This window comes from Globicephala melas, chromosome X (genome assembly GCF_963455315.2).
Source record: "Globicephala melas chromosome X, mGloMel1.2, whole genome shotgun sequence".
Lineage (NCBI taxonomy): Eukaryota > Metazoa > Chordata > Mammalia > Artiodactyla > Delphinidae > Globicephala > Globicephala melas.
In genome coordinates this window covers 110,257,632-110,282,715 of record NC_083335.1, presented here as the reverse complement: position 1 = coordinate 110,282,715, position 25,084 = coordinate 110,257,632, and the positions used below count along the sequence as shown (strand labels likewise).

General features: G+C 41.5%; 1 protein-coding gene across 1 annotated transcript in view; it reads right to left on the bottom strand.

The window, feature by feature from the left end:
- Positions 1-25,084, bottom strand: part of MAP3K15 (mitogen-activated protein kinase kinase kinase 15) — a 148,575-nt gene that overhangs the window by 74,751 nt on the left and 48,740 nt on the right. The window contains 3 exon segments of the mRNA XM_060291968.1: positions 18,510-18,616; positions 20,609-20,777; positions 24,265-24,458. Coding sequence (XP_060147951.1) covers positions 18,510-18,616; positions 20,609-20,777; positions 24,265-24,458 — 470 coding nt within the window.

Here is a 25,084-nt window from a genome sequence, read left to right as displayed (position 1 = left end):
CTGCCCGAACTTTGGTTCTGCTCTCTGATACGCTCCCAGGGATCTCCACACAGATGGAGCCAGTTAAACTCTATTCCTTATTTGCAAGTTGTAGTAGAGACTAGGATGTGTTCACTGAACCCCATCTACTTTTTTCCCCCCTGGGCACTCAGCCAGAGCACATTTCCCAACTTCCCTTGCAGGTAGGTTGGGCCATGAGACTGGATTTTGGTCAATGAAATGTGCTAAGGAGTAACAAACATCACTTCCTGACCAGACTCATACAAATCTCCCTGGTACAGTCAAAAAGTGGAAACAACCCAAATGTCCATCAACTGATGAATGAATAAATAAAATGTGGTCCATCAGGACAATGGAATATTAGTCAGCCATAAAAAAGGAAGAAGTACTGACACATGCTACAACATGGATGAACCTTGAAAACATTTTGCTAAGTGAAAGAAGTCAGTCACAAAAGATCACATATTATATGATTCCATTTATATGAAGTGTCCAAAATAGGCAAATTCAGAGGCAGAAAATAGATGAGTGGTTTCCTAGGGCTAGGGAGTGAGGTGGGGGAATAGGGAGCAACTGCTAATGGATTGCCAAAATAGATTAGGGGCTTTTTAGGGCTGGGGAGAGAGGTTAGTGGAAAACGGGGGGGAGGGGTGGCTGGTAATAGGTTCACGGTTTTGGGGGCAGGGATGATGGAAATGCTCTAAAATTGATTATTGTGATGCTTATACAACTTTGAGAATATATTAAAAACCACTGACTTGTACACTTTAAATGGGTGAATTGTATGGTATGTGAATTATATCTCAATATAGCTGTTACAAAACACACAAAACACCCCTGGCAATTCACCACGCTCTCTCTTGTCGTTTGTCTGAAAGGAGATCTCAGGAACTAAGAGAGGGAAGAACGTGAAGATGCAAAGAGACTAGATTATCAAGCAATCACCTCAAGAAGAGACTGCCCAACGAGGATACACCCACCTTGGAATGCTGCGTAAGTGGAAAAAAACCAACTTTATGTTAAGTCGCTGAAACTGTGACGCCATTTGTTATAGCAGTTACCCTACCCTGACTAATACCAAGTCAACAACACTAAGAAGGCACGGGTTTCCTCAGTGAGAAAGATCAACTCCCCACTGACTCTGCATCCAAACTTGCTTGACAGACACCTGGGATCCCCCACTACGAAGACTTCCATCACCACTGACCCTGACCTAGAGTATGCAGCCCTACAGTTTTCTGAATTCCCTGCTTTGGGCCCTGCCTTACTTCAGTGGTTATCTTTGAATGGTGGTACTACCAGTAATTGTGTTTTTATATTTATCTGTATACACTGAATATGTATGATTTAGTTGTCTTTGTTTTTACGCATACAGAGAAAAAATACAGTAGATCTGCTTTCTACTACCAAACCCTTAACTGTAGCACCCAGGTACTCATTATATGGCTCTCCTCCAACTATATGCCACAGCTGTGATCATTTAGCCATTTATTCTTTCATCCACTCAATAAAACTTACTGAGCACCTACTATGTGGTATGGGGTAGACAATGGCCTAGTATACCATGGCCCCTGCTCCCCTCTGGCTCACAATCTAGGGGGAGGGAATGGTAAATATTAAACATGTAAACACAGATAAGTGAGTGCTACGAAGGAAAAGAGCAAGTGCTGTGAGAATGAATAATAGCATCGTTTTTAGATGTGGTATTCTTTGCAATATCAACCTCTCTCAGAAAGGGACATTTAAACTAGGCCTTGAAGTGCCATTTGGGACAATGTGGATAGACCTAGAGGGTATTATGATAAGTAAAAGAAGTCAGAGAAAGACAAATCCTGTATGATTTCACTTGTATGTGGAATCTAAGAAAACAAATCAACAAACATAACCAAACAGATAGAGACTCACAGATACAGAGAACAAACAGGTGGTTTCCAGCGGGGAGGGGATGAGTGAACTAGGTGAGGGAGATTAAGAGGTACAAACTTCCAGTTCCAAAATAAACGAGTCACGGGGATGAAATGTACAGCATGGGGAAGAGTCAATAACTCTGTAATATCTTTGTACGGTGACAGATGGTAACTAGATTTATCATGCTGACCATTTTGTAACAGAGAAATATTGAATCACTATGTTGTGCACCTGAAACTAACAGTGTTGTAGGGTCAGTTATACTTCAATTTAAAAAACATGTAGACACGGTGGAAACGCATCAAAATGCTAATGGAGGTTATCTCTGGGGGCTGGGGATTATGGGTGATTGCTATTCTTTATGCTTTTATGCATTTCTAGTTGTCTGCAATGCACATGTATTGCCTGTAAAAGTAGAAAGAAGACAATAAATGTAAAAAATAAATAAAAGATAAAGGTCAATAAGCAAACAAACAAGACGCTGAAGAATACACAGACTCAGTTAGGTAACAATGAGCATTCCAGACCGAGGAAACAGCTTGTGCAAACACGCACAGGGGAGAACAGTGTGCTGCTCTTAAGAGCGGAAGGCAGGTGAGGATGGCTCTAGGGCAGTGAACTAGGAGGTGCAGGACGGGAGGCAAGGCAGGGCCAGGCCTCCCCGTCAAGGGACTTCTACCCAGCAGAACTGAGAAGTCAGTCACTAAGTTCCACGTGTTACTCCAAATGGCTTTCCAGATCCTAGCTCTTCCCAAGAAGCCTTCCCCAAATACCATCACTGAAGATGACACAACACTGGGGGCTGGGATTCTCTGCTGGGAAATAGAAGGGAAATTAACATTTATCCAGCATCTCCTATGTCCCAGGAACTGTGATAAGTTTTTTTTTACTTACGATATTCTTATTTAATTCTTAAAACCATCTCATTAATTCCCATTAACCTCATTTCTTCCACAGTGGTTCAGTCCATGGTTTTGTGGGCTGTAAACAGCAGAATCGTTTTGAAATATTTCTCAAACCACTCCAAAGTTAAATGCTCTCTAGACAACCAACTCCTAGTCAGCTAAGAGCTATGGGCAACATATATACAATGGAATATTACTCAGCCAAAACAAAGAAAACAGAAACAGACTCAGATTTCGAAAACAAAATGCAGGGGGAGGGATAAATTAGGAGTTTGCGATTAACACACACACACTACTATATATAAAATAGATAACCAATAGGGACCTACTGTATAGGACAGACAGGGAATTCTACTCAATATTCTGTGATAACCTATATAAGAATCTGAAAAAGAATGAATATATGTATATGTATAACTGAATCACTTTGCTGTACACCTGAAACTAATACGACATCGTAAATCAACTATACTCCAATACCACTTTGAAAAAAGAGCTATGGGCAACTTTTTGGCTAAATTATGAGTAGTTTTTCTTATTTACTTTAAATAGCCATAATTTCTACAGACTAAGCCAGTAAGTCACCTCACATTTGCTATGTTGACTCCTCTGCAATCTTCCCCCACTCCAGGAGTTATGATGTGATGATCTGATATATGTATGCACTGTGAAATGATTACCACAAGTTAGTTAACACATCCATCATCTCACATGGTTACTTTTTTGTGTGGTGGGAACACTTAAGATCTACTCTCTTAGCAAATTTCAAGTATACAATACAGTATTACCAACTGTATACTCACCATGCTGTACATTACTTTCCCAGAACTCATTCATCTTATAACTAAAGTTTGTACCCTTTGACCAACATCTCCCCATTTTTCCCTATCCACCAGCCCCTGGCAATCCCCATTCTACAATCTGGTTCTATAAGCTTGAAAATTTTAGATTCTGCATATAAATGAGATCATACAATATTTGTCTTCCTTTGTCTGGCTTATTTTACTTGGCATAATGTCCTCCAGGTACATCCATGTTTTTGCAAATGGCAGGATTTCCTTCTTTTTTACAGCTGAATAATATTTCATTGCATACACACACACACACACACACACACACACCACATTTTCTTTAGCCATCTGTTGACCGACACTTTGGTTGTCTCCATAGCTTGGCTATTGTGAATAATGCTGCAATGAACAGGGGAGTGCAGATATCTCTTCGAGATACTGATTTCATTTCCTTTGGATATATACCCAGAAGCGGGGTTGCTGGACCATATGGTAGTTCTATTTTTAATTTTTTGAAAAACCTCCACACTGTTTTTCATAATGGCTGAACCAATTTACATTCCCACCAACAGTGTACGAGTGTTCCCCTTTCTCCACACTCTCACCAACACTTACCTGTGAGTTCTTTATATATTTTGAATATGAACTGCTTATCAGATATCTGATTTGCAAATATTTTCTCCCACTCAGTAGGTTGCTTTTTCATTTTGTTGATGGTTCTTTTGCTGTACAGAAGCATTTGAATCTGATGTAGTCCCAACTGTTTATTTTGCTTTTATTGTTTATGTTGCTTTTGTTGCCTGTGCTTTTGATGTCACAGCCAAAAAAAATCAGTGTCGAGGACAATGTCAATGAGTTTTTCCCTATGTTTTCTTCTAGAAGTTTTATGGTTTAACGTCTTAGATATAAATCTATAATCTATTTCAAGTTAATTTTTGCATATGGTATAAGATAGGATCCAATTTTATTCTTTTGCATGTGAATATCCAGTTTTGCCAACACCATTTATTGAAAAGACTATCTTTTCTCCGTTATGTATTCCTGGTGCCGTCAAAGATTAGTTGACTGTGTGTGTGTGGACTTATCTCTGGGCTCTCTATTCTTTCCACTGGTCTATGTGTCTGTATCATTTTGCCAGTATCATATCGTTTTGATTACTATAGCTTTGTAATACATGTAGTTTGAAATCAGGAAGTATGATACAGCTTTGTTCTTCTTTCTCAAGATTGCTTTGGCTATTTGGGGGTCTTGTGAGGTTCTACACAAATTTTAGGATTTTTTTTTCTATTTCTGTGGAAAATGCACAGAATTTTGATAGACATTCTGTAATCTTTTTATATCACACTAAGTAACCTCCCCATTTGAATTAAGAAGTAAAAGGAGAGGATAAACGAAGAAGGAACTGAACTTTTATTAACAGCCATCTAGCTGCCAGGGGCTGTGCAGGCCACCTGCATGTGGTGTATCTCATTTAATCCACACCATAGGGATCTCCAACCTGGTTTACAGATGAGCAAACTCAGGCTTAAGGAGTTTAATTACCTTGTCAACATCATATTGCTGGTAAGTGATTCAAACATCAAAGCATATGCTCTTTTCACAACCAGAATGACTCCCTATAAAGCAGTGGTCTCACGCAAGGCTGATTTTGTCCCTAGGGGACACCTGGCAATGTCTGTAGACACTTCTGGTTGTCACAACTTGGGGGTCGGGTTGCTACTGGCACCTAGGGCGGAAAGACTGGGAGGTTGCTAAACTTCCTACAATACATAAGATGGCCTCCCAAACAGAGAATTACGCAGCTCTAGTTGGCACTAGTGCAAAGTTGAAAAACCTGTTATAATCAACTCTGAATTTTACTAAACACTATTCTTTTTTCTACAAATATTGTTTCTACTCAAACAAACCCTGTCTCACTCAAAATCATCACCTCAGAGGACCATTACTCATCCCAGCGATGTTCTCGTGCTAACAGCACTTTTATCAACATTGCTTTATGAAACTTCTTCCTGTAAACTATCTTCCTTGGCGGCACATCTCTGTATTTTCCTAGTAGTTTTGATATGTGGAAATGGTCAAAAGTTTTCTCTTAAACTTGGTAAAAATACGGGTAACCAAGCTACACAGTAATAGTCACAGCCTCAGCCACAGCCAAACACCTGCTTCCTGCCAGGATTACTCCCTGGAAAGCTTACTGCAAGGTAGATGTTAGTATCCCATTTCACGTATGAGGAAGGTATGGCTTCAGGAGATTTAGTGGCTTGACCATGGCCATAAGACTTAAGTATAGGAGCTGGAATTCAAACCCAAGTCCGTTTGCCTTCAAAGCCCACAGTAATGATACTGATTTCCTATATACTGTGTTAGCTTACTCTTAAAGCAATCCTGAAAGGAAAAAATCCCCCCCAATGATACAATGATATTCTGAATAATGGCAGCACTGTCCAAGGCAGAGCACTGCAGCATGATTAATATGAAGAGAACAAGTTCACCTGTCTGTATAAGTTCAAGTATGTAATACATACACACGTGATTACATTTTGAAATCACACGTTAACTTGAGTCACCCCTAACGAGCTCTCTCCTTTAGCACAAAGCCCTTCCACTGACACACAACTAAGTCAGTAAATGAAGGAAGGACAAAAGAAAGGGAACTGAAGCAGGAATTTGACAGAAAAGGTAGATAACATAGGCTCAGAGAGGCCAGCGGGGAGGAAGGAGGACAGATGGAAGTGGTAAGTTCTTTGGATAAATATGTTTCAAAAGGAAAATATGTATTATTGGCCAGGCCACTGCTCAGAAGATAATAAGATGGTCCACTTCTCAAAAAAAAAGCAACTGGTCTTTTGGTATAAAAAGTGTTTATTATGAAAGTGGCTTCAATATTCAGCTACTGTCTGATGCTCTCAACATACATGAAAAAGTAGGACATACAACAGTATGGCCCTACAATTCCAAGAGGCCCATGGCGTATTTTAGTTGCCCATCGGGCAAACAAAATATAAGCTAAAGCTTTCTGGGAAGAGTTTCACTGATTATGCCATGATATGATTAAATTAGTGTATGTAGAGCACTGTGCTAAAATTGGGGAGCTCTGGTCCCAGAGCTCTTATTGACCAGCTATTTTATTTTGGGCCTTTGCCTTTCTTTCTTCCCCCTCTCTAAAATAAAGGATTTAGACTACATCAGGGGTCCCCAACGCCCAGGCCGTGGACCAGTACCGGTCCTTGGCCTGGTAGGAACCGGGCCACACAGCAGGAGGTGAGCGGTGGACGAGTGAGTGGAGCTTCATCTGCCGCTCCCCACCGCTCACATTACCGCCTGAACCGTCACCCTTCCCCACCGCCTCCCTGGTTCATTGAAAAACTGTCTTCCATGAAACCGGTCCCTGGTGCCAAAAAGGGTGGGGACCGCTGGACTACATGATTCCTTGTAAATTCACAGATTTTGTGCTTCTCCTCACTGCCAGGAAAACAATCACCACAAATATGTATCCTTCTTCTGCAACATGGTTTTAGGTAGCTGAAGGCAAATAAACTATAAAAGTAGGGCTATGTAAACCAGACAAAGTATCACATTATACTGCTTCTATGTGGAATCTAAAAAAATGATACAAATCAACTTATTTACAAAACACAAATAGACCCACAGACACAGAAAACAAATTTATGGTTACCACAGGGAAAAGGTGGGGAGGGATAAATTAGGGAGTTTGGGATTAACAGATACACAGTACTATATATAAATTAGATAAACAACAAGGACCTACTGAATAGCACAGGGAACTATACTCAATATTTTATAATAACCCATAATGGAAAAGAATCTGAAAAAGAATATATATATGGATATACATATACATATATACATGTATATGTATATATATATATACACATAGATATGTGTGTGTATATATACATATATATGTATGTAAAATCCCTATGGTGTACACCTGAAACTGACACAACATTGTAAACCAACTATACTTCAATTAAAAAAAATAGAAAAAAAGTAGGGTGATGTCATCATTTTCCTACTCTTTACAAACATGTAATAAAAAATGGCTATTTAGATAAATATATGGCGAGATCACACAGTGAATATAAACAAAAGAAACCAAAACAAAAGGAGGCTGGTGGTTACTGCAGAGACAACAAGCTCTCACCGTCCCTCCACCTGAGCAATGACCTGGCTGGGCACCCCAGAGGCCAAGGATGAGCTGACTGCTGTAGGTTCTGTAACAAGCCTGCAGACCCCTTTGGTGTGGGCTGGATTCAGTAACTTTCATCTAATATTCCCCCACACACACGTTTCTAGGGCCCACAGAGTATCTTCCTCTCTCCATCACTCCCCTTAACTCACTTATAGAGAGACACATCATATTCCAATAAATGTGTCACACATTCAGTTTCCCTTCCATTGCTGAGTAATTCAATGAGTTCAATTTTGCCAGGGCTGGCAGTCTGGACCCAAAGATGCAGGGAGTAGAATATGAGTACGCTCCTGCTTTGAGACAGGCGAGTTTTGTTATTTTTAAACCCAGGACTTTGATTCTGTTATTCTTCTTCCAGGCCATGCCTCTGCCTGCTGCCTGGATCCCTGGTCAGGATCTTCTGGCTGCATTAGCATATCTAATAAAATCCTGTCTGTAAAAGTAACAGCAACTAAAAACTGTTCATAAAGGTTCCATGCCATTGGGAGGCAAGCAATTTAACAGCTCAGTGGAAACCTGAAGTAGCTTTGAATGGGCTTCTAAGGCAGTGAAAGGGAACCTATCAGGAAAAGATGCCGACTCAAGGCAGCTTTCCTAATACAGGGAGCCCTTGCCTAATACAGGAAGGGTCAAATCATTCATTACTGTCAACTTTTAGTAACACTGATGGCCATCATTTGTTCCACTTCCTAAGAGTTAATGGTCAACTGTAATGCAGGAAAATTCATTATTTGCCCATCACTATATTCCCCTTTACAGAAACACGGTATCTCCATAAACTCTCAAAACTGCACCTAATGTGAAATCCTACTGTGACTCTGCTGACAGCTGGCCAAATTATACCTAAAGCAAAGATGTGAAATTCAGGATCAGATTCCATGTATAAGTGAAGCAAATATTTCAATTCTACTGAAAATCCCTCGTTGGTTGGAGAAAATGAGGTTCTTGGCACTGAGGAGGCCAACTTCAATATACATATTTGTGGTGACTGTTCTCCTGGCAGTGAAGAGAAGGACTGTCTAATAGGGAGCCAGCAGACTAGAAGGAAAACACCCATCATCAGAAAGGTGTCTATCTGGCAAGCAATCCCAGCCATTCTGCTTCCAAATGGGAAACATGTACCCTCTAGGAATCACTTCATCCTGCCACACCCGGTTCTCTTAGATACTGATTTTCCATTTCAAAATATGTTTTATTCTTTCATTACTTTGAGTGGATGGTAATCAGATAATTTCGTTCTGCTTGACAACCATTATCTCTGCTTGGTCCGGGAAAAGACTTGGTGATGAGCACTTTAAAAAGCCCTCTTAGTTTTAATTTAATGAACCATTTTTTAAAATAGCACTTAAAGTGTGCCAGGCATTCTTCCAGAAACTTCACCAGTGATAAGTCATTAATCCTTGTTAAGTCAAGGACCGACCAAGTATAACTTAAGTATAAATAAAAGCAGAACCCACTACTCTGGGGGAAGAGAGTTACAAAACTTTTTTTTTTTCAGGCTTAAGGAAGATGCCCTTCCCAATGTTCCCTGCCTTGAGATGCTGAGTTTAAAGACTGCTGGGGAGAGAGAAGGCACATTTTCATAGAGACCATGAACCCCTCCGCCAAAAAGAATCCAAATCCCGACTACCACTATTTGCCAGTATCTAGTACAGCAGGACACAAGCACGTGCTACGTACCCAACAGAAATGTGTCCGTATGTGTGCAAAAATCATGCACAAGAATGCTCACAGCAGGACTGTTCTTAGTATCCCCAAACTGGAAACAACCTACAGGTCTATCAGCAGTAAAATGGATAAATCACTTGTGGCATATCCACACAATGAAATATTCCACAGCAAGGAGAAAGAATGAACTAGTGACACATCCAACAGCATGGACGAATCTCACAAACACAATACTGAGTGAAGGAAGCCAGACACAAAACAGTACGTACTGTGTGATTGCATTTATACGAAGTTGAAGGACAGGAAAAACTCATCTATGGAGACAGAGGTTACAATATATGAATAACGGCTGCCTATGGAGGGGTGGGGACTACCTGCAGAGGGGCACAAAAGTACTTTCTGGGGGGGGGTTGGAAATGTTGTATATTTTGATAGGGGTGTTGTTTACATGTGTAGATCTATTAAAACTCATCAATTTGCATAAAGATCTACGCATTTCACTGTCTGTGCATTTTACACACTTCAATACAAAAGAGAGATGTAGCCTCATATGCATCACAAGAAACCCGAAGCCATGGGCTTCTGTGTTGCTGCTGCCGGGCAGGTGCTGCCAGTGGCAGGTCCACAATCTATAGCTTAACCCAGCTGCTGAAGCAAAGAAAAGCCTCTGAGAAATCAGACCCAAAAGTCCTCTAACTCGGGTTACCGTCGACCCTCACTATATTCATTCCCTGAGGAAGATGTTGGCCATGGAAGGTTGATAAGAAGGTGCCGGAACTCTTTGGTTCTCAAGCCGTGTTTGAATATCCTCCCAGAGTTTTTTGCCATGTGATTCAAATATGACCAATTCCTAGCCCCAGCAGAGGACAGGCCCAGTGGGAAGTGTATTTGGGCGTGGTTCTCACCATGTTCACCTAATGCCACCCCTCCTCCTGTATCTTACTGGGGAGGAAGAGTGACTGTAGGACTAAGACATTTAGGCAGCTCAGATTTTGTGAAATTGGATGTGTCAGACTCCTAGTTATCCTCCAAATCCATAGTAGCCGAGTTTGAACGGGCACATGGCCACCCAGCTAGCGACTACATTTCCCAGCTTCCCTTACAGCTAGATAGGGATCATGTGACTATGTTCTCACCAATACAATGTCAGTGGAAGTGGCATGTGCCAATTCTACTTGCTTTAAAGGAAACTGCTTGCCCTGGGCTTCTACTCTTTACTCCTTTCATTAGGCTGGAACACAGAGTAGCAGTGACCTAGCTTCAACTGGAAGAGGACAACACTCCTGGGAATGAAAGAGCTACAAAATGGTCAGAAGCTAGGTCCCTGAACAACTCCTGGGGCAGTACTATGCCACTAGCCTGGCCCACTCACCTCTAGACTGCTATGTAAAAGAGAAATTTCAATCTGATTTACATCACTGCATCTGGGGGCTCTTTACTACAGCATCTTAGCTGACACCCCTAGCAATAAGCTTTTGAGGTTCATGGTCTCCAGGCAGGAATTTCCAAGTCTCACATACCCTACCTGGCCCAGTAATTTGTACTCCAAAGTTCAGATTATACTAGTACATAAAGACAGCACCCTCTTTCCCCATCATACAACGTTAATCCTATTGTTAAACCTGCCCCCACCCACCCAGCCTACAAGACACTCTCAGCTCCTTACTTGTGTACACAAGGTCCTTTCAAGACACGGTCCCACCCTCCACACTCTGCTCACTGCAGACATTTACTTCACCTACATCTCATGTTCTGGATGTTCCCAGAAGGCAAAATGCACATGAAGAACTATCTGCTCACACTTCTGGCCAAGTGGAACGGCCTTTTCACCACTCCCATCCCACATTCTATCCCGCCCATGAGGCAATTTTTTACTAAATCATAAAAACCCAGCCCCAGGGCTCCCCTGGTGGCACAGTGGTTAAGAGTCCTCCTGCCTATGCAGGGGACACGGGTTCGATCCCTGGCCCGGGAAGATCCCACATGCCATGGAGCAACTAAGCTTGTGCGCCACAACTACTGAGCCTGTGCGCCTAGAGCCCGCAAGCCACAACTACTGAAGCCCGTGTGCCCAGAGCCTGTGCTCTGCAACAGGAGAAGCCACTGCAATAAGAAGCCCATGCACCACAATGAAGAGTGGCCCCCGTTCACCACAACGAGAGAAGGCCCACACACAGCAACGAAGAGCCAGTACAGCCAAAAATTTTAAAAACCAAATAAATTAATTAATTAAAAAAAAACCAAGCCAGCCCCACCCAGGTGTCCGCTCCTCTGATGAGATGGGGCTGGGAGATGCTCTCCTCAGCTCCTTGCCTGGGTGGGCAAGTCAGGCTCTAGGGCCAACAGAAATCCTCGTTTAAGGGTCCCACCGAGTTCCCCGGTCAGAGTGCGGCAGCTGAGCAGAGCGGCTGCTTGGGACTACTGCTCGGGCGCTGCAGAAAGCCTTCTTGGAATGTGACATGTTATCACTTTGGGACCGTTAGCTAGCTGCTCCTGACGTGGCCACATGAAGGCTCAGACTGTCCTAGTCTCTGAACTGAAGAGAACCAACACTGTTAGCATATCTCTCATCACCATGAATGCAAGGTATTTCAATGAAGAGTATCAGGAGGACATCTACAAATCCCAGACCAGCATGTGCAAGCTCTGAGGAATGCTGGAATAACCCAATGTATGTGGGTGACCGTTGGAGACAGCTGAGACAGAGCTACAAAAGGGCAGTGGCTGACACCCAACTCATAGCCCACGTTCTCCAGCCGTGTGGCTGACAGGGTCTTGGTGCTTCGGCCGGCTGTCAGGCCTGAGCTTCTGAGGTGGGAGAGCCGAATTCAGGACATTGGTCCACCAGAGACCTCCCGGCCCCATCTAATATCAATCAGAAAGAGCTCTCACCAACTTCCCCGTCTCAACCCTAAGACCCAGCTCCACTCAATGACCAGGGAGCTACAGTGCTGGACAGCCCATGCCAAACAACTAGCAAGACAGGAACACAACCCCACTGATTAGCAGAGAGGCTGCCTAAAATCACAGTAAGTTCACAGACACCCCAAAACACACCACCGGACGTGGTCCTGCCCACCAGAAAGACAAGATCCAACCTCATCCACCAGAACACAGGCACCAGTCCCCTCCACCAGGAAGCCTACACAACCCACTGAACCAACCTTACGCACTGGGGGCAGACATCAAAAACAAGGGTAACTACGAACCTGCAGCCTGCAAAACGGAGACCCCAAACACAGTAAGTTAAGTAAAACGAGAAGACAGAGAAATACACAGCAGATGAAGGAGCAAGGCAAAAACCCACCAGACCTAACAAATGAAGAGGAAATAGGCAGTCTACCTGAAAAAGAATTCAGAATAATGATAGTAAAGATGATCCAAAATCTTGGAAATAGAATGGAGAAAATACAAGAAACGTTTAACAAGGATCTAGAAGAACTAAAGAGCACACAGTGATGAACAACACAATAAATGAAATTAAAAATTCTCTAGAAGGGATCAACAGCAGAATAACTGAGGCAGAAGAATGGATAAGTGACCTGGAAGATAAAATAGTGGAAAAAACTACTGCAGAGCAGAATAAAGAGAAAAGAATGAAAAGAATTGAGGACAGTCTCAGAGACCTCTGGGACAACATGAAACTCACCAAGATTCGAATTACAGGGGTCCCAGAAGAAGAAAAGAAAAAGAAAGGGTCTGAGAAAATATTTGAGGAGATTATACTTGAATACTTCCCTAATATGGGAAAGGAAACAGTCAATCAAGTCCAGGAAGCACAGAGTCCCATACAGTATAAATCCAAGGAGAAACTCGCCAAGACACATTAATCAACTATCAAAAATTAAATACAGGACTTCCCTGGTGGTGCAGTGGTTAAGAATCTGCCTGCCAATGCAGGGGACACGGGTTCGAGCCCTGGTCCGGGAAGATCCCACATGCCACAGAGCAACTAACCCCCACGTGCCACAACTACTGAGCCTGTGCTCTAGACCCTGCAAGCCAAAACTACTGAGCCAGTGTGCTGCAACTACTGAAGCCCGCGTGCCTAGAGCCCATGCTCCACAACAAGAGAAGCCACAACAATGAGAAGCCCGCGCACAGCAACGAAGTGTAGCCCCTGCTTGGCGCAACTAGAGAAAGCCTGCATGCAGCAATGAAGACCCAACGCAGCCAAAAATAAATTTTAAATAATAATAATTAAATAAAAAGAAAAAATATTAAAAGCAGCAACAAAAAGCAACAAATAACATACAGGGGAATCCCCATAATGTTAACAGCTGATCTTTCAACAGAAACTCTGCAAGCCAGAAGGGAGTGACAGAACATTCTTAAAGTGATGAAAGGGAAAAACCTACAACCAAGATAACTCTACCCAGCAAGGATCTCATTCAGATTTGACAGAGAAATTAAAACCTTTACAGACAAGCAAAAGTTTAGAGAATTCATCCCCACTAAACCAGCTTTACAACAAATGCTAAAGGAAGTTCTCTAGGCAGGAAACACAAGAGAAGGAAAAGACCTACAATAACAAACCCAAAACAATTAAGAAAATGGTCATAGGAACATATCGACAATTACCTTAAATGTAAAAGGATTAAATGCTCTAACCAAAAGACACAGACTGGCTGAATGGATACAAAAACAAGACCCATATATGTGCTGTCTACAAGAGACCCACTTCAGACCTAGGGACACATACAGACTGAAAGTGAGGGGATGGAAAAAGATATTCCATGCAAATGGAAATCAAAAGAAAGCTGGAGTAGCAATTCTCATATCAGACAAAACAGACTTTAAAGACTATTACAAGAGACAAAGAAGGACACTACATAATGATCAAGGGATCAATCCAAGAAGAAGATATAACAATTGTAAATTTTGATGCACCCAACATAGGAGCACCTCAATACTTAAGGCAAATGCTAACAGCCATAAAAGTGGAAATCGACAGGAACACAGTAACAGTAGGGGACTCTAACACCCCACTTTCACCAATGGACAGATCATCCAAAATGAAAATAAATAAGGAAACACAAGCTTTAAATGACACATTAAACAAGATGGACTTAATTGATATTTATAGGACATTCCATCCAAAAACAACAGAATACACTTTCTTCTCAACTACTCATGGAACATTCTCCAGGACAGACCATATCCTGGGTCACAAATCAAGCCTTGGTAAATTTAAGAAAATTGAAATCATATCAAGTATCTTTTCCAACCACAATGCTATAAGACTAGATATCAATTACAGGAAAAAAAGTGTAAAAAAACACAAACATATGGAGGCTAAAAACTACGCTACTAAATGAACAAGAGATCACTGAAGAAATCAAAAAGGAAATCAAAAAATGCCTAGAAACAAATGACAATGAAAACACGATGACCCAAAACCTATGGCAGGCAGCAAAAGCAATTCTAAGAGGGAAGTTTATAGCAATACAATCCTACCTTAAGAAACAAGAAACATCTCAAATAAACAAGTAACCTTACACCTAAAGAAATCAGAGAAAGAAGAAAAAAAGAAACACAAAGTTAGCAGAAGGAAAGAAATCATAAAGATTAGATCAGAAATAAATGAAAAACAAATGAAGGAAACGATGGCAAAGATCAATAAAATTAAAAGTTGGTTCTTTGAGAAAATAAACAAAATTAATAAACCATTAGCTAGACTCATCAAGAAAAAAAGGGAGAAAACTCAAATCAATAGAATTAGAAATGAAAAAGGAGAAGTAACAACTGACACTGCAAAAATACAAAGGATCATGAGAGATTACTACAAGCAACTATATGCCAATAAAATGGACTACCTGGAAAAAATGGACAAACTCTTAGAAAAGCACAACCTTCCGAGACTGAACCAGGAAGAATCAGAAAATACGAACAGACCAATCAGAAGCATTGAAATTGAAACTGTGATTAAAAACCTTCCAACAAACAAAACCCCAGGACCCGATGGCTTCAAAGGCGAATTCTATGAAACATTTAGAGAAGAGGTAACACCTATCCTTCTCAAACTCTTCCAAAATATAGCAGAGGGAGGAACACTGCCAAACTCATTCTATGAGGCCACCATCACCCTCATACCAAAACCAGACAATGATGTCACAAAAAATGAAAACTACAGGCCAATATCACTGAGGAACATAGATGCAAATATCCTCAACAAAATACTAGTGAACAGAATCCAACAGCACATTAAAAGGATCATACACCATGATTAAGTGGGTTTTACCTCAGGAATGCAAGGATTCTTCAATAAACGCAAATCCATCAATGTGATAAACCATGTTAACAAACTGAAGGAGAAAAACCATATGATCATCTCAATAGATGCAGAGAAAGCTTTTGACAAAATTCAACACCCACATATGATAAAACCCTCCAGAAAGTAGGCATAGAGGGAACTTACCTCAACATAATAAAGGCCATATATGACAAACCCACAGCCAACATCGTTCTCAATGGTGAAAAACTGAAAACATTTCCACTGAGATCAGGAACAAGACAAGGTTGCCCACTCTCACCACTATTATTCAGCATAGTTTTGGAAGTTTTGGCCACAGCAATCAGAGAAGAAAAAGAAATAAAAGGAATCCAAATTGGAAACTGTCACTGTTTGCAGATGACCTGATATGATACACAGAGAATCCTAAAGATGCTACCAGAAAACAACTAGAGCTAATCAATGAATTTGGTAGACTAGCAGGATAAAAAATTAATGCACAGAAATCTCTTGCATTCTATACACTAATGATGAAAAATCTGAAAGAGAAATTAAGGCAACACTCCCATTTACCATTGCAAAAAATAAAATACCTAGGAATAAACCTACCTAAGGAGACAAAAGACCTGTGGGGAGAAAATTATAAGAAACTGATGAAAGAAATTAAAGATGATACAAATAGATGGAGAGATATACCATGTTCTTGGATTGGAATTACCAACATTGTGAAAATGACTTTACTACCCAAAGCAATCTACAGATTCAATGCAATCCCTATCAAACTACCAATGGCATTTTTCACAGAACTAGAACAAAAAATATCACAATTTGTATGGAAACACAAAAGACCCCGAATAGTCAAAGCAATCTTGAGAAGGAAAAATGGAGCTGGAGGAATCAGGCTCCTGGACTTCAGACTATACTACAAAGCCACAGTAATCAAGACAGTATGATACTGGCACAAAAACAGAAATACAGATCCATGGAACAGGACAGAAAGCCCAGAGATAAACCCACGCACATATGGTCACCTTATCTTTGACAAAGGAGGCAAGAATATACAAAGGAGAAAAGACAGCCTCTTAAATAAGTGGTGTTGGGAAAACTGGACAGCTACATGTAAAAGACTGAAATTAGAACACTTACTAACACCATCCACAAAAATAAATTCAAAACGGATTAAAGGCCTAAATGTAAGACCGGACACTATAAAACTCTCAGAGGAAAACATAGGCAGAACACTCTATGACATAAATCACAGCTAGATCCTTTTTGACCCACCTCCTAGAGAAAGGGAAATAAAAACAAAAATAAACACATGGGACCTAATGAAACTTCAAAGCTTTCTGCACAGCAAAGGAAACCATAAACAAGACGAAAAGACAACCCTCAGAATGGGAGAAAATATTTGCAAATGAAGCAACTGACAAAGGATTAATCTCCAAAATTTAAAAGCAACTCATGCAGCTCAATATCAAAAAAATAAACCACCCAATCCCCAAATGGGCAGAAGACCTAAATAGGCATTTCTCCAGAGAAGATATACAGATTGCCAACAAACACATGAAAGGATGTTCAACATCACTAATCATTAGAGAAATGCAAATCAAAACTACAATGAGGTATCACCCCACACCAGTCAGAATGGCCATCATCAAAACGTCTACAAACAATAAATGCTGGAGAGAGTGTGGAGAAAAGGCAACCCTCTTGCACTGTTGGTGGGATGTAAACTGATACAGCCACTATGGAGAACAGTATGGAGGTTCGTTAAAAAACAAAAAATAGAACTACCATATGACCCAGCAATCCCACTACTGGGCCTTTACCCTGAGAAAACCATAATTCAAAAAGAGTCATGTACCACTATGTTCATTGCAGCACTATTTACAATAGGCAGGACATGGAAGCAACCTAAGTGTCCACTGACTGATGAATGGATAAAGAAGATGTGGCACATATATACAATGGAATATTACTCAGCCATAAAAGGAAACGAAATTGAGTTATTTGTAGTGAGGTGGATGGACCTAGAATCTGTCCTACAGAGTGAAGTAAGTCAGAAAGAGAAAAACAAATACCGTATGCTAACACATATATATGGAATCTAAAAACAATGGTTCTGAAGAACCTAGGAGCAGGACACGAATAAAGACGCAGACATGGAGACTGGACTTGAGGACACGGGGAGGGGGAAGGGTAAGCTGGGACAAGGTGAGAGAGTGGCATGAAGTTATATACACTACCAAATGTAGAATGCATGGCTGGTGGGAAGCAGCTGCATAGCACAGGGAGATCAGCTAGGTGCTTTGTGACCACCTAGAGGGGTGGGATAGGGTGGGTGGGAGGGAGACGCAAGAGGGAGGAGATATGGGGATATGTGTGTAACTATGGCTGATTCACTTTGTTATACAGCAGAAGCTCACGCACCACTGTAGAGCAATTATACTCCAATAAAGATGTTGGGGGAAAAAAACCCAGCCCCAAAGACCCCAGAGAAGCTTCTTTAAAACCCCAAAGCAAAATGCCTTCCTCCCTCTATTATGCTTTGATATTCATTAAGATATTTATCATTCTGAGCTGTAGGTATTTAGTTACATGTCTGATCTCAGAGCTAGAATATATGTTCCAAAGACAAAGTCCCTGAAGGTTAAGATCATGCCTTGTCCATTTTCTTAACTTTAGCACTCAGCTCATGATCTGGCTCATACTCAATGAGGGCTGAATGAAAGAAGGAGACAATTTAACAGCTGGCATATTTCAAAACTCTATACGCACATTATCACTCTTACCTATTCAGTGCAAATGCATAGTGGAACTTAATGTTATGCTGGTCAGCCAAATCACACGTCGGCAGCATTTCCAGTGTTTCTACCAGCTTCACCATTGCATCACAGTCCTGTTGGCAAGAGGTCTCAAGGTGAGAAAGGCAGGAAACACAGCTCTTTGCAGGTTTTTCTGAACAGTTACGAACATGAGACCGCCTCAGCATTTAAATACAAGCCTTTCCCTACAGGCAACATTTAGTGACGTTAAAGCCCTTAAAAGAATAGCAGTGAGATTAAAAACAACAAGGTGGATGAGAGAGAAGACAGAGAAAGAATCCCTGCTATCAGAGGTCACAAAAGGACCGAGGAAAGGAAGTTAGATTCAAAGACGATAAAACAAAACAAATGAGCCCAGCAGCCAGGAAAAGCTACCACTTTTGAGTGGAGGAGAGTTAACACCAGCAGGGCTGTGGGTTAAAATGAACGGGACATAAACATGTACGAAATCTTACAGTTATTTGCCATGTAAAGGGGGGGAACACCCCAATCCTTCCTATTTTGTCAGAAACAATCACATTCATCTAAACCAGAATTTCTCAACCTTGGCACTACTGACATTTGGGGGCTGGATCATTCTTTATGGTGGGGGCTCTGCTGTGTATCGTGGGATGTTAAGTGGCATCTATGGCCTTGACCCACTAGATGCCAGGAGCACTTCCCCCTCCCTCCTCGAGTTGTGACAACCAAGTATGTCTCCAGATACTGCCACATGTCCCCCGCTTGAGAACCACAGCTCTAAACTGCAATAATTACCCAGGGAGAAATTGCTACTGTGTTTGTCTGAGCTGTGTCCCCTCTGAGCAGTGCCATCTGCTACCATTTCAGTCGGGCTTACAATCGTTCCGGGCCAACTCGCTGACAGCCAGCCACAGTTAGCAGATGAGGACTTCCCACTGAAATCTCACGTCTGTTTTGTGGCTTTACACCTCAATGCTGCTACCCAGGGATAGGGAAGGCAGAGTATTGCAAGAAGCTTCTAGCTCACCCTTGAGCCCAAGAGTCCCACCAACGGAAGGTTATAAAGAGGAGAGATGCGTGAAAGCAAGGGCAGAAGGAAGCCAGCAACTCAACAGAAGAAAAACTTCAAAAAAGGTCATTCCCATTCTCTTGTTCCATGGGGCATAATTTAACCATCATAATTCCTAATAGCATCTGCTATTAAAATCAATTAGATGCATCTGTTTATCACCAGGGGCACGAGTTCCTTAAGTGGTTGACTCTGTTCTTGGTTCAGGTTGTAAATGGAAGCCTCTCTCGTTCAGATTTGAAGACCCGTGGCCAACAACCTCCAATATGGCTTTGTAGAGTTCTGCAGATTACGTACATCGCCCTGTGCTCCTCCAAAGGAAAGGAAGGCAAGACATCCTTAGAAATGGCTCCACAGCATTAAACTTGGAGGGAGGAAACGACTGATTTCCTCCATGGTACCATATTCTACAAACCCTGTCTCAAGAACTCTCCAGAAGCCTCTGTCACCTGTCTTAGAAAAAACCCCGGCATTCCCTGGGTCCTGGACTTGCCTCTCCTACTCCTGCTGTGCCTTCCACTAATAGGTAGTGGTAAACAAAGAATGAAGTGACAAAGGCCTAAAGGAAGTAGCAGAGGAGTTAAGAGCAAAGAGGACAGAGCCGGTTGCCTCAGTTTGAACCTTGACTTTGCCAACTGCTGTGTGACCTTAGGCAAGTTACTTAACTTCTCTGTACTTCATGTTCCTCATTTGTAAAATGGAGATAATCCAAGTGTATACCCCATAGGCTTATGAAGAGAATTAAGTGAATTAGGACTTGCAAAGGGCTTGGAACAACGCCTAACACAAAGTGCATATAAACTGTTCAGTTCTAATTCCTTTTATTAAGCAGTACTGTTTCTGAGATTTTGCTGGAGTGGCCTTCTTCAATATTTCCACCACAACAGATATGCGAGGTGACCTATGACCTAGCCACATCCCTATTTTGTCTGTAAAACAGTTACCTAACCATACACCTAGTGTAAGAGTACTTCATATGAGAAATTCCTCATGTCAAGGAAGAAGTGTGATAGCCTCAGACAAGCATATTTCATACCTGGATATCACGATAGGACAGCAGCAAATTAATGACGATGTCTGAGGTCAGAACCTCGGTATTGTCCGTGTGGAGCTTGATGCGAGCCAGCTCCTTTGCCAGTGCGTCACCCCGGTATTTCTCTCTGGCTCTCCGGATGTCATTTAACAAGGTTTCTTTGTAATAAGCACTGGAGAGGAAAACAAGAAAACCTCCAGTCGCATCGATGTGCATCCAGGACTGTGTTGCCCTTAGCAGCTCAAACAAACTTGGTTCTCGTTGACAGGACTTAGGCTAACACATGGGGGTCTCGCCCAGACCTCAGACTCCCTGCATCCCCAAACAGGAGACACGTCCTACTTGTGAGTGACATTCTGCAAAAACTCACCACTAAACAGTAACAAAGAAATATCAGTTCATTATGACCTTGAAAATATTTTCAAACTTGACCCCGTATGTATCTGGATGACCCACAGGACTTGCTACCCACCCCAGCCCATCCCCCTCTCTCTGGTATTTTCAAACACAAAGAAGACAAGAAAGTACCTTACTTGAATAGTAATTTCCCCCACGATTAAGAGATTTTTCACAAAGCTGAACAAAACTCCAAAGCCACGAAACAGAGTAAAATGAGAACTTCTTTAAAATGTATCTATCAGGTGTCCCCAGCTAGTAATCACAAAGCTTTTTGCAGCTGGTCGAGAGCCAGAACCTGGATGTGTCCACGAGCAATCCAAGAAGCCGTGCCTGGACGCTTACGAGCAACCTCGGCCTTTTACCCCCTACTCCCCTTGTCATTTTTGACAGCCAGAGTCTTTTCTGTAAGCAAATATAAGATGTAAAACTTTCTTCATGTGAGCGTCTAGATAATAATAGGGATGTATGACAACATTTCGAGCAGTTTAATTCCACACTGGAATGTCTCACCATAGCCCCTCAAAGAACCAATGCTAGTATCTGGTATTTGGTTTAAAATCTTTAAAAATGACCGAATTTGGTATACAGAGGCCAACTTACAATGACCATAGATTGACTTAAATATGTTGTCTACACTCCAAGTAATTTTTTTTTATGGAGACTGGGCATTGCCAAGCTGTAATACTGTCAACCCATTAAGCAGCTGAAATGTTTTAACTGGAGACAGTAAAATTAGGCTGTTTATTAAAAAGAATAGGTTCAGTAAGTAACACTCTTCAGAGAATGAAAAACAACACCTAACAAATGTCACTTTTAATAGTTATAAAACTATGTCAAAAAAAGTGTTTACCGTACACAGCCTGGTCCAATGCTTATAATAAGATCTCAGTGAACATTTCAGGAATTAAGTGATGTCCCACAGAAAGTGCTCTGATAAAATTATCAGTGCATTGCTTTAATTTTTATTTCCTTATTTGTCTATTGCTTGTTACCCCAATGATAAGCAAATTAGCAGATTCTGCTAATGTTTAAAATTCTATGATTAATCAAATGAGTCAGTAAGTTGGGTGACAGCCATTGTCCATTTGCTGGACTATAAAGGCATCAAAGCTGTTAAAGTATTATTAGTTCAGCCTGACAAGTAAAAATTTATACTTTAGTTTAGACTTGTTTTCAAGGGTAATTCTGAAAAATAGTTTTAATAAACTAAGAAACCTAATAAGAATGGTAACTTGTAAGTAAATGAACAAAACACTGAATTAAGTATGGCTTGGAGACATCATATATGTAATAAATTTGCAGCCATTTCTGCCTCTGGTAACCAGGGAAGATGCTGCTCATCAATGTGGACTTAGAAATGGCTTCAGGGACTTCCCTGGTGGTGCAGTGGTTAATAATCTGCCTGCCAATGCAGGGGACACGGGTTCGAGCCCTGGTCTTGGAAGATCCCACATGCCACGGATCAACTAAGCCTGCCCACCACAACTACTGAGCCCTCACACCACAACTACTGAAGCCCGCGTGCCTAGAGCCCATGCTCCACAACAAGAGAAGCCACTGCAATGAGAAGCCCGCACACTGCAATGAAAAGTAGCCCCCGCTCGCCGCGACAAGAGAAAGCCCGTGCACAGCAACAAAGACCCAATGCAGCCAAAAATAAATAACTAAATTAATTAATTTTTAAAAAGATTAAAAAAAAAAGAAATAGCTTCAAACCCCTTTTCCTCACAGGGCTCTGGGTAGCCTTCATCAATCTATCAAAGTTGGCATTTGAGCTGAAAATTTATCTGCCATCCCTGTTACAGATGTTTTAAACCATAAGCACCATTTACCCTCTCACTAACCCTTGCCAGGTATCTGGTAGTTCAAGGAGTGGAATCAAATAAAAGGTATTTCAAGTTCTCTGAAATTAAACCAAATCAAAAGAGTTGTTTTCCTCCTGAAACATACATGAAGTGAATGAGAAACAAACTTGAATAGCCTTCTTGCAAAGACCTTGCTCATCTAGGAGACTCAAGCTAGCCTACTTCCTTGTCAGACCTGAAAAGATGATACTGAGAGAGTTCTCTCCCTGAGCTTCACTAAAATGTTCACTGTGCAATAAGACAATAGTTACCAATAGTTACCAAGGGGGGACTGAAAGAGGCTTTCCAGGGATGTGCTGCAGAAGGTCTCCCATTTGCTTTCTATGTTGGCATGTGGTCACATATGTCTGGGTTTCCAGTCTTCTTTTCCCATTACAATCTGTAGCAGAAACTCTGTGTCCAGAGGAGAGGTGACAGGATAGAAAAAGAGAACAGACTGTTAACAAGTGTGCACCTCACACCAACCCTACAGTAGTAACGCTCCACAGTTTGGGGAGCCACAATGCAAGCCACAGGGACGTGTGGTCCCTTACATTTCAAGTCAGTCCTGCCAGTGCTTCGGATTTTCATTTGTTTTGGAAGGACAAATCCTTCTTGAGATGTAACTTTCAGGAATAAATCCTTTAAATTGGCCACAGGCAAGAAAAAACCCCCCAAAACTGGATCCTTTGGTTAAGTAGAATAATTTTTCTGCCTTCACGTTTTAGAACAGGGATGTTTTAAGGACTGGTTTCTTGAGCACTGAGGCTCAAAGAGGTGAGCTAACTGTTCCAAGGCTACACTGTGAAGAATCGCCTGGGCTAGGATTCAAACCCAAACCTGTCAACTCTTGAATCACTACTCCACACTTTCTCCGACATAAATCTACCAAGAACACGTCACAGGACACACTGAGGTCAGGATGGCTTCAGCTTGACTCAGTACATCCCCACTTTTACAGCACAAGGACTTATGGTTGGAATGACTTTGCTGACGCATTTTAACAACCTTAACAGCTGATGGGTAGTAGGGAGGAAATCACGTTCAGAAATGACCTTGAAACACAGAATCTCAGAGCTGAAAGAGCATGAAAGAAAATCAGTGACTTAAGTTCCTTATTTTCTAGATGAGAAAACAGCTACAGAAAAGTTATTTGTCAAGGTCACACTGGGAGATGGAGCCAAACACAAGCTCAACCCTGACATCATCTCCAGTTTTATTCTCTTTTGGTTACACCTCAACGGCCCAACTTAGTGAGATAGTAAGGAACACTGGATTCAGGGATGACTTCAAAATAATTGGCCGGGGTTCCCCACTCTCTGGGCACTAAGGTCTCTTGAAGTTACATCACCTCCATGGACGTGAAAGGAAAATTTTGGCAAAGCTCCCAGCGTTTTGACGGTTGATGGGAATTACCATGAGGTCACATGGATGTCCTTGAGGGGGCTAGTAAACCTGTCCACCAGGGGCACACACAGCGGACCCAGGATGGTGTCCCAGTTGGGCTGCATGTACTCCGAGGCACGTCTCTGGGCGTCACTCTCGCAGCAAAAATAATCAGCGCATGGTGTCATGATGTACAGGATGAAATAATAATTTCCACTAGATGCCTGGGAAAAAGAAACAAAAATGTTTCACGAAATAATTGATGCAGAAGCACAGCTGTGGACTTGGGCAGGTGGAACCTTGGTGGGACAGGAAAGGAGACAATGTCTGACGATGAACGACTTGCACAATATGACTATGAATCTATCATACGCAAAACAGGAAACCACTCAATTTCACAAGCTCTAACACGTGGACATACGACAAAAATTTGGTTTCAAATGCTGAACTGATCTGTATATGTTTCTGAACTTCATCAGCAAAGATTTTAGGGTTTTAAGTCTCAGAAATTACATCATTTCATTACATCTCCCCCCCAAATCAGAGGGAACTTCAGCCCAATGATAACCAAGGATTACAATGTAAAGGCTTATTTTCTTTCTTTCAGCATAGGTGGAAAAGCCTTGTTATTTGATAATTTAACCACAGGTGAACTATTTATAAACTTCGTTGAGTAAAAACTGTTTTGCTGGAAGCAGATATTACTAAATATGATTAGTCTCAGAGACGTTTTGAAAAAAGAGGATCTGTTTAAAAATTTTTATATTGTCAAACAACACTCAAGTAAAACAGTATGTTTTTTCTATGGAATAATCATGCTTCATAGTCAAATTGTAATCCTTTGTAAAGC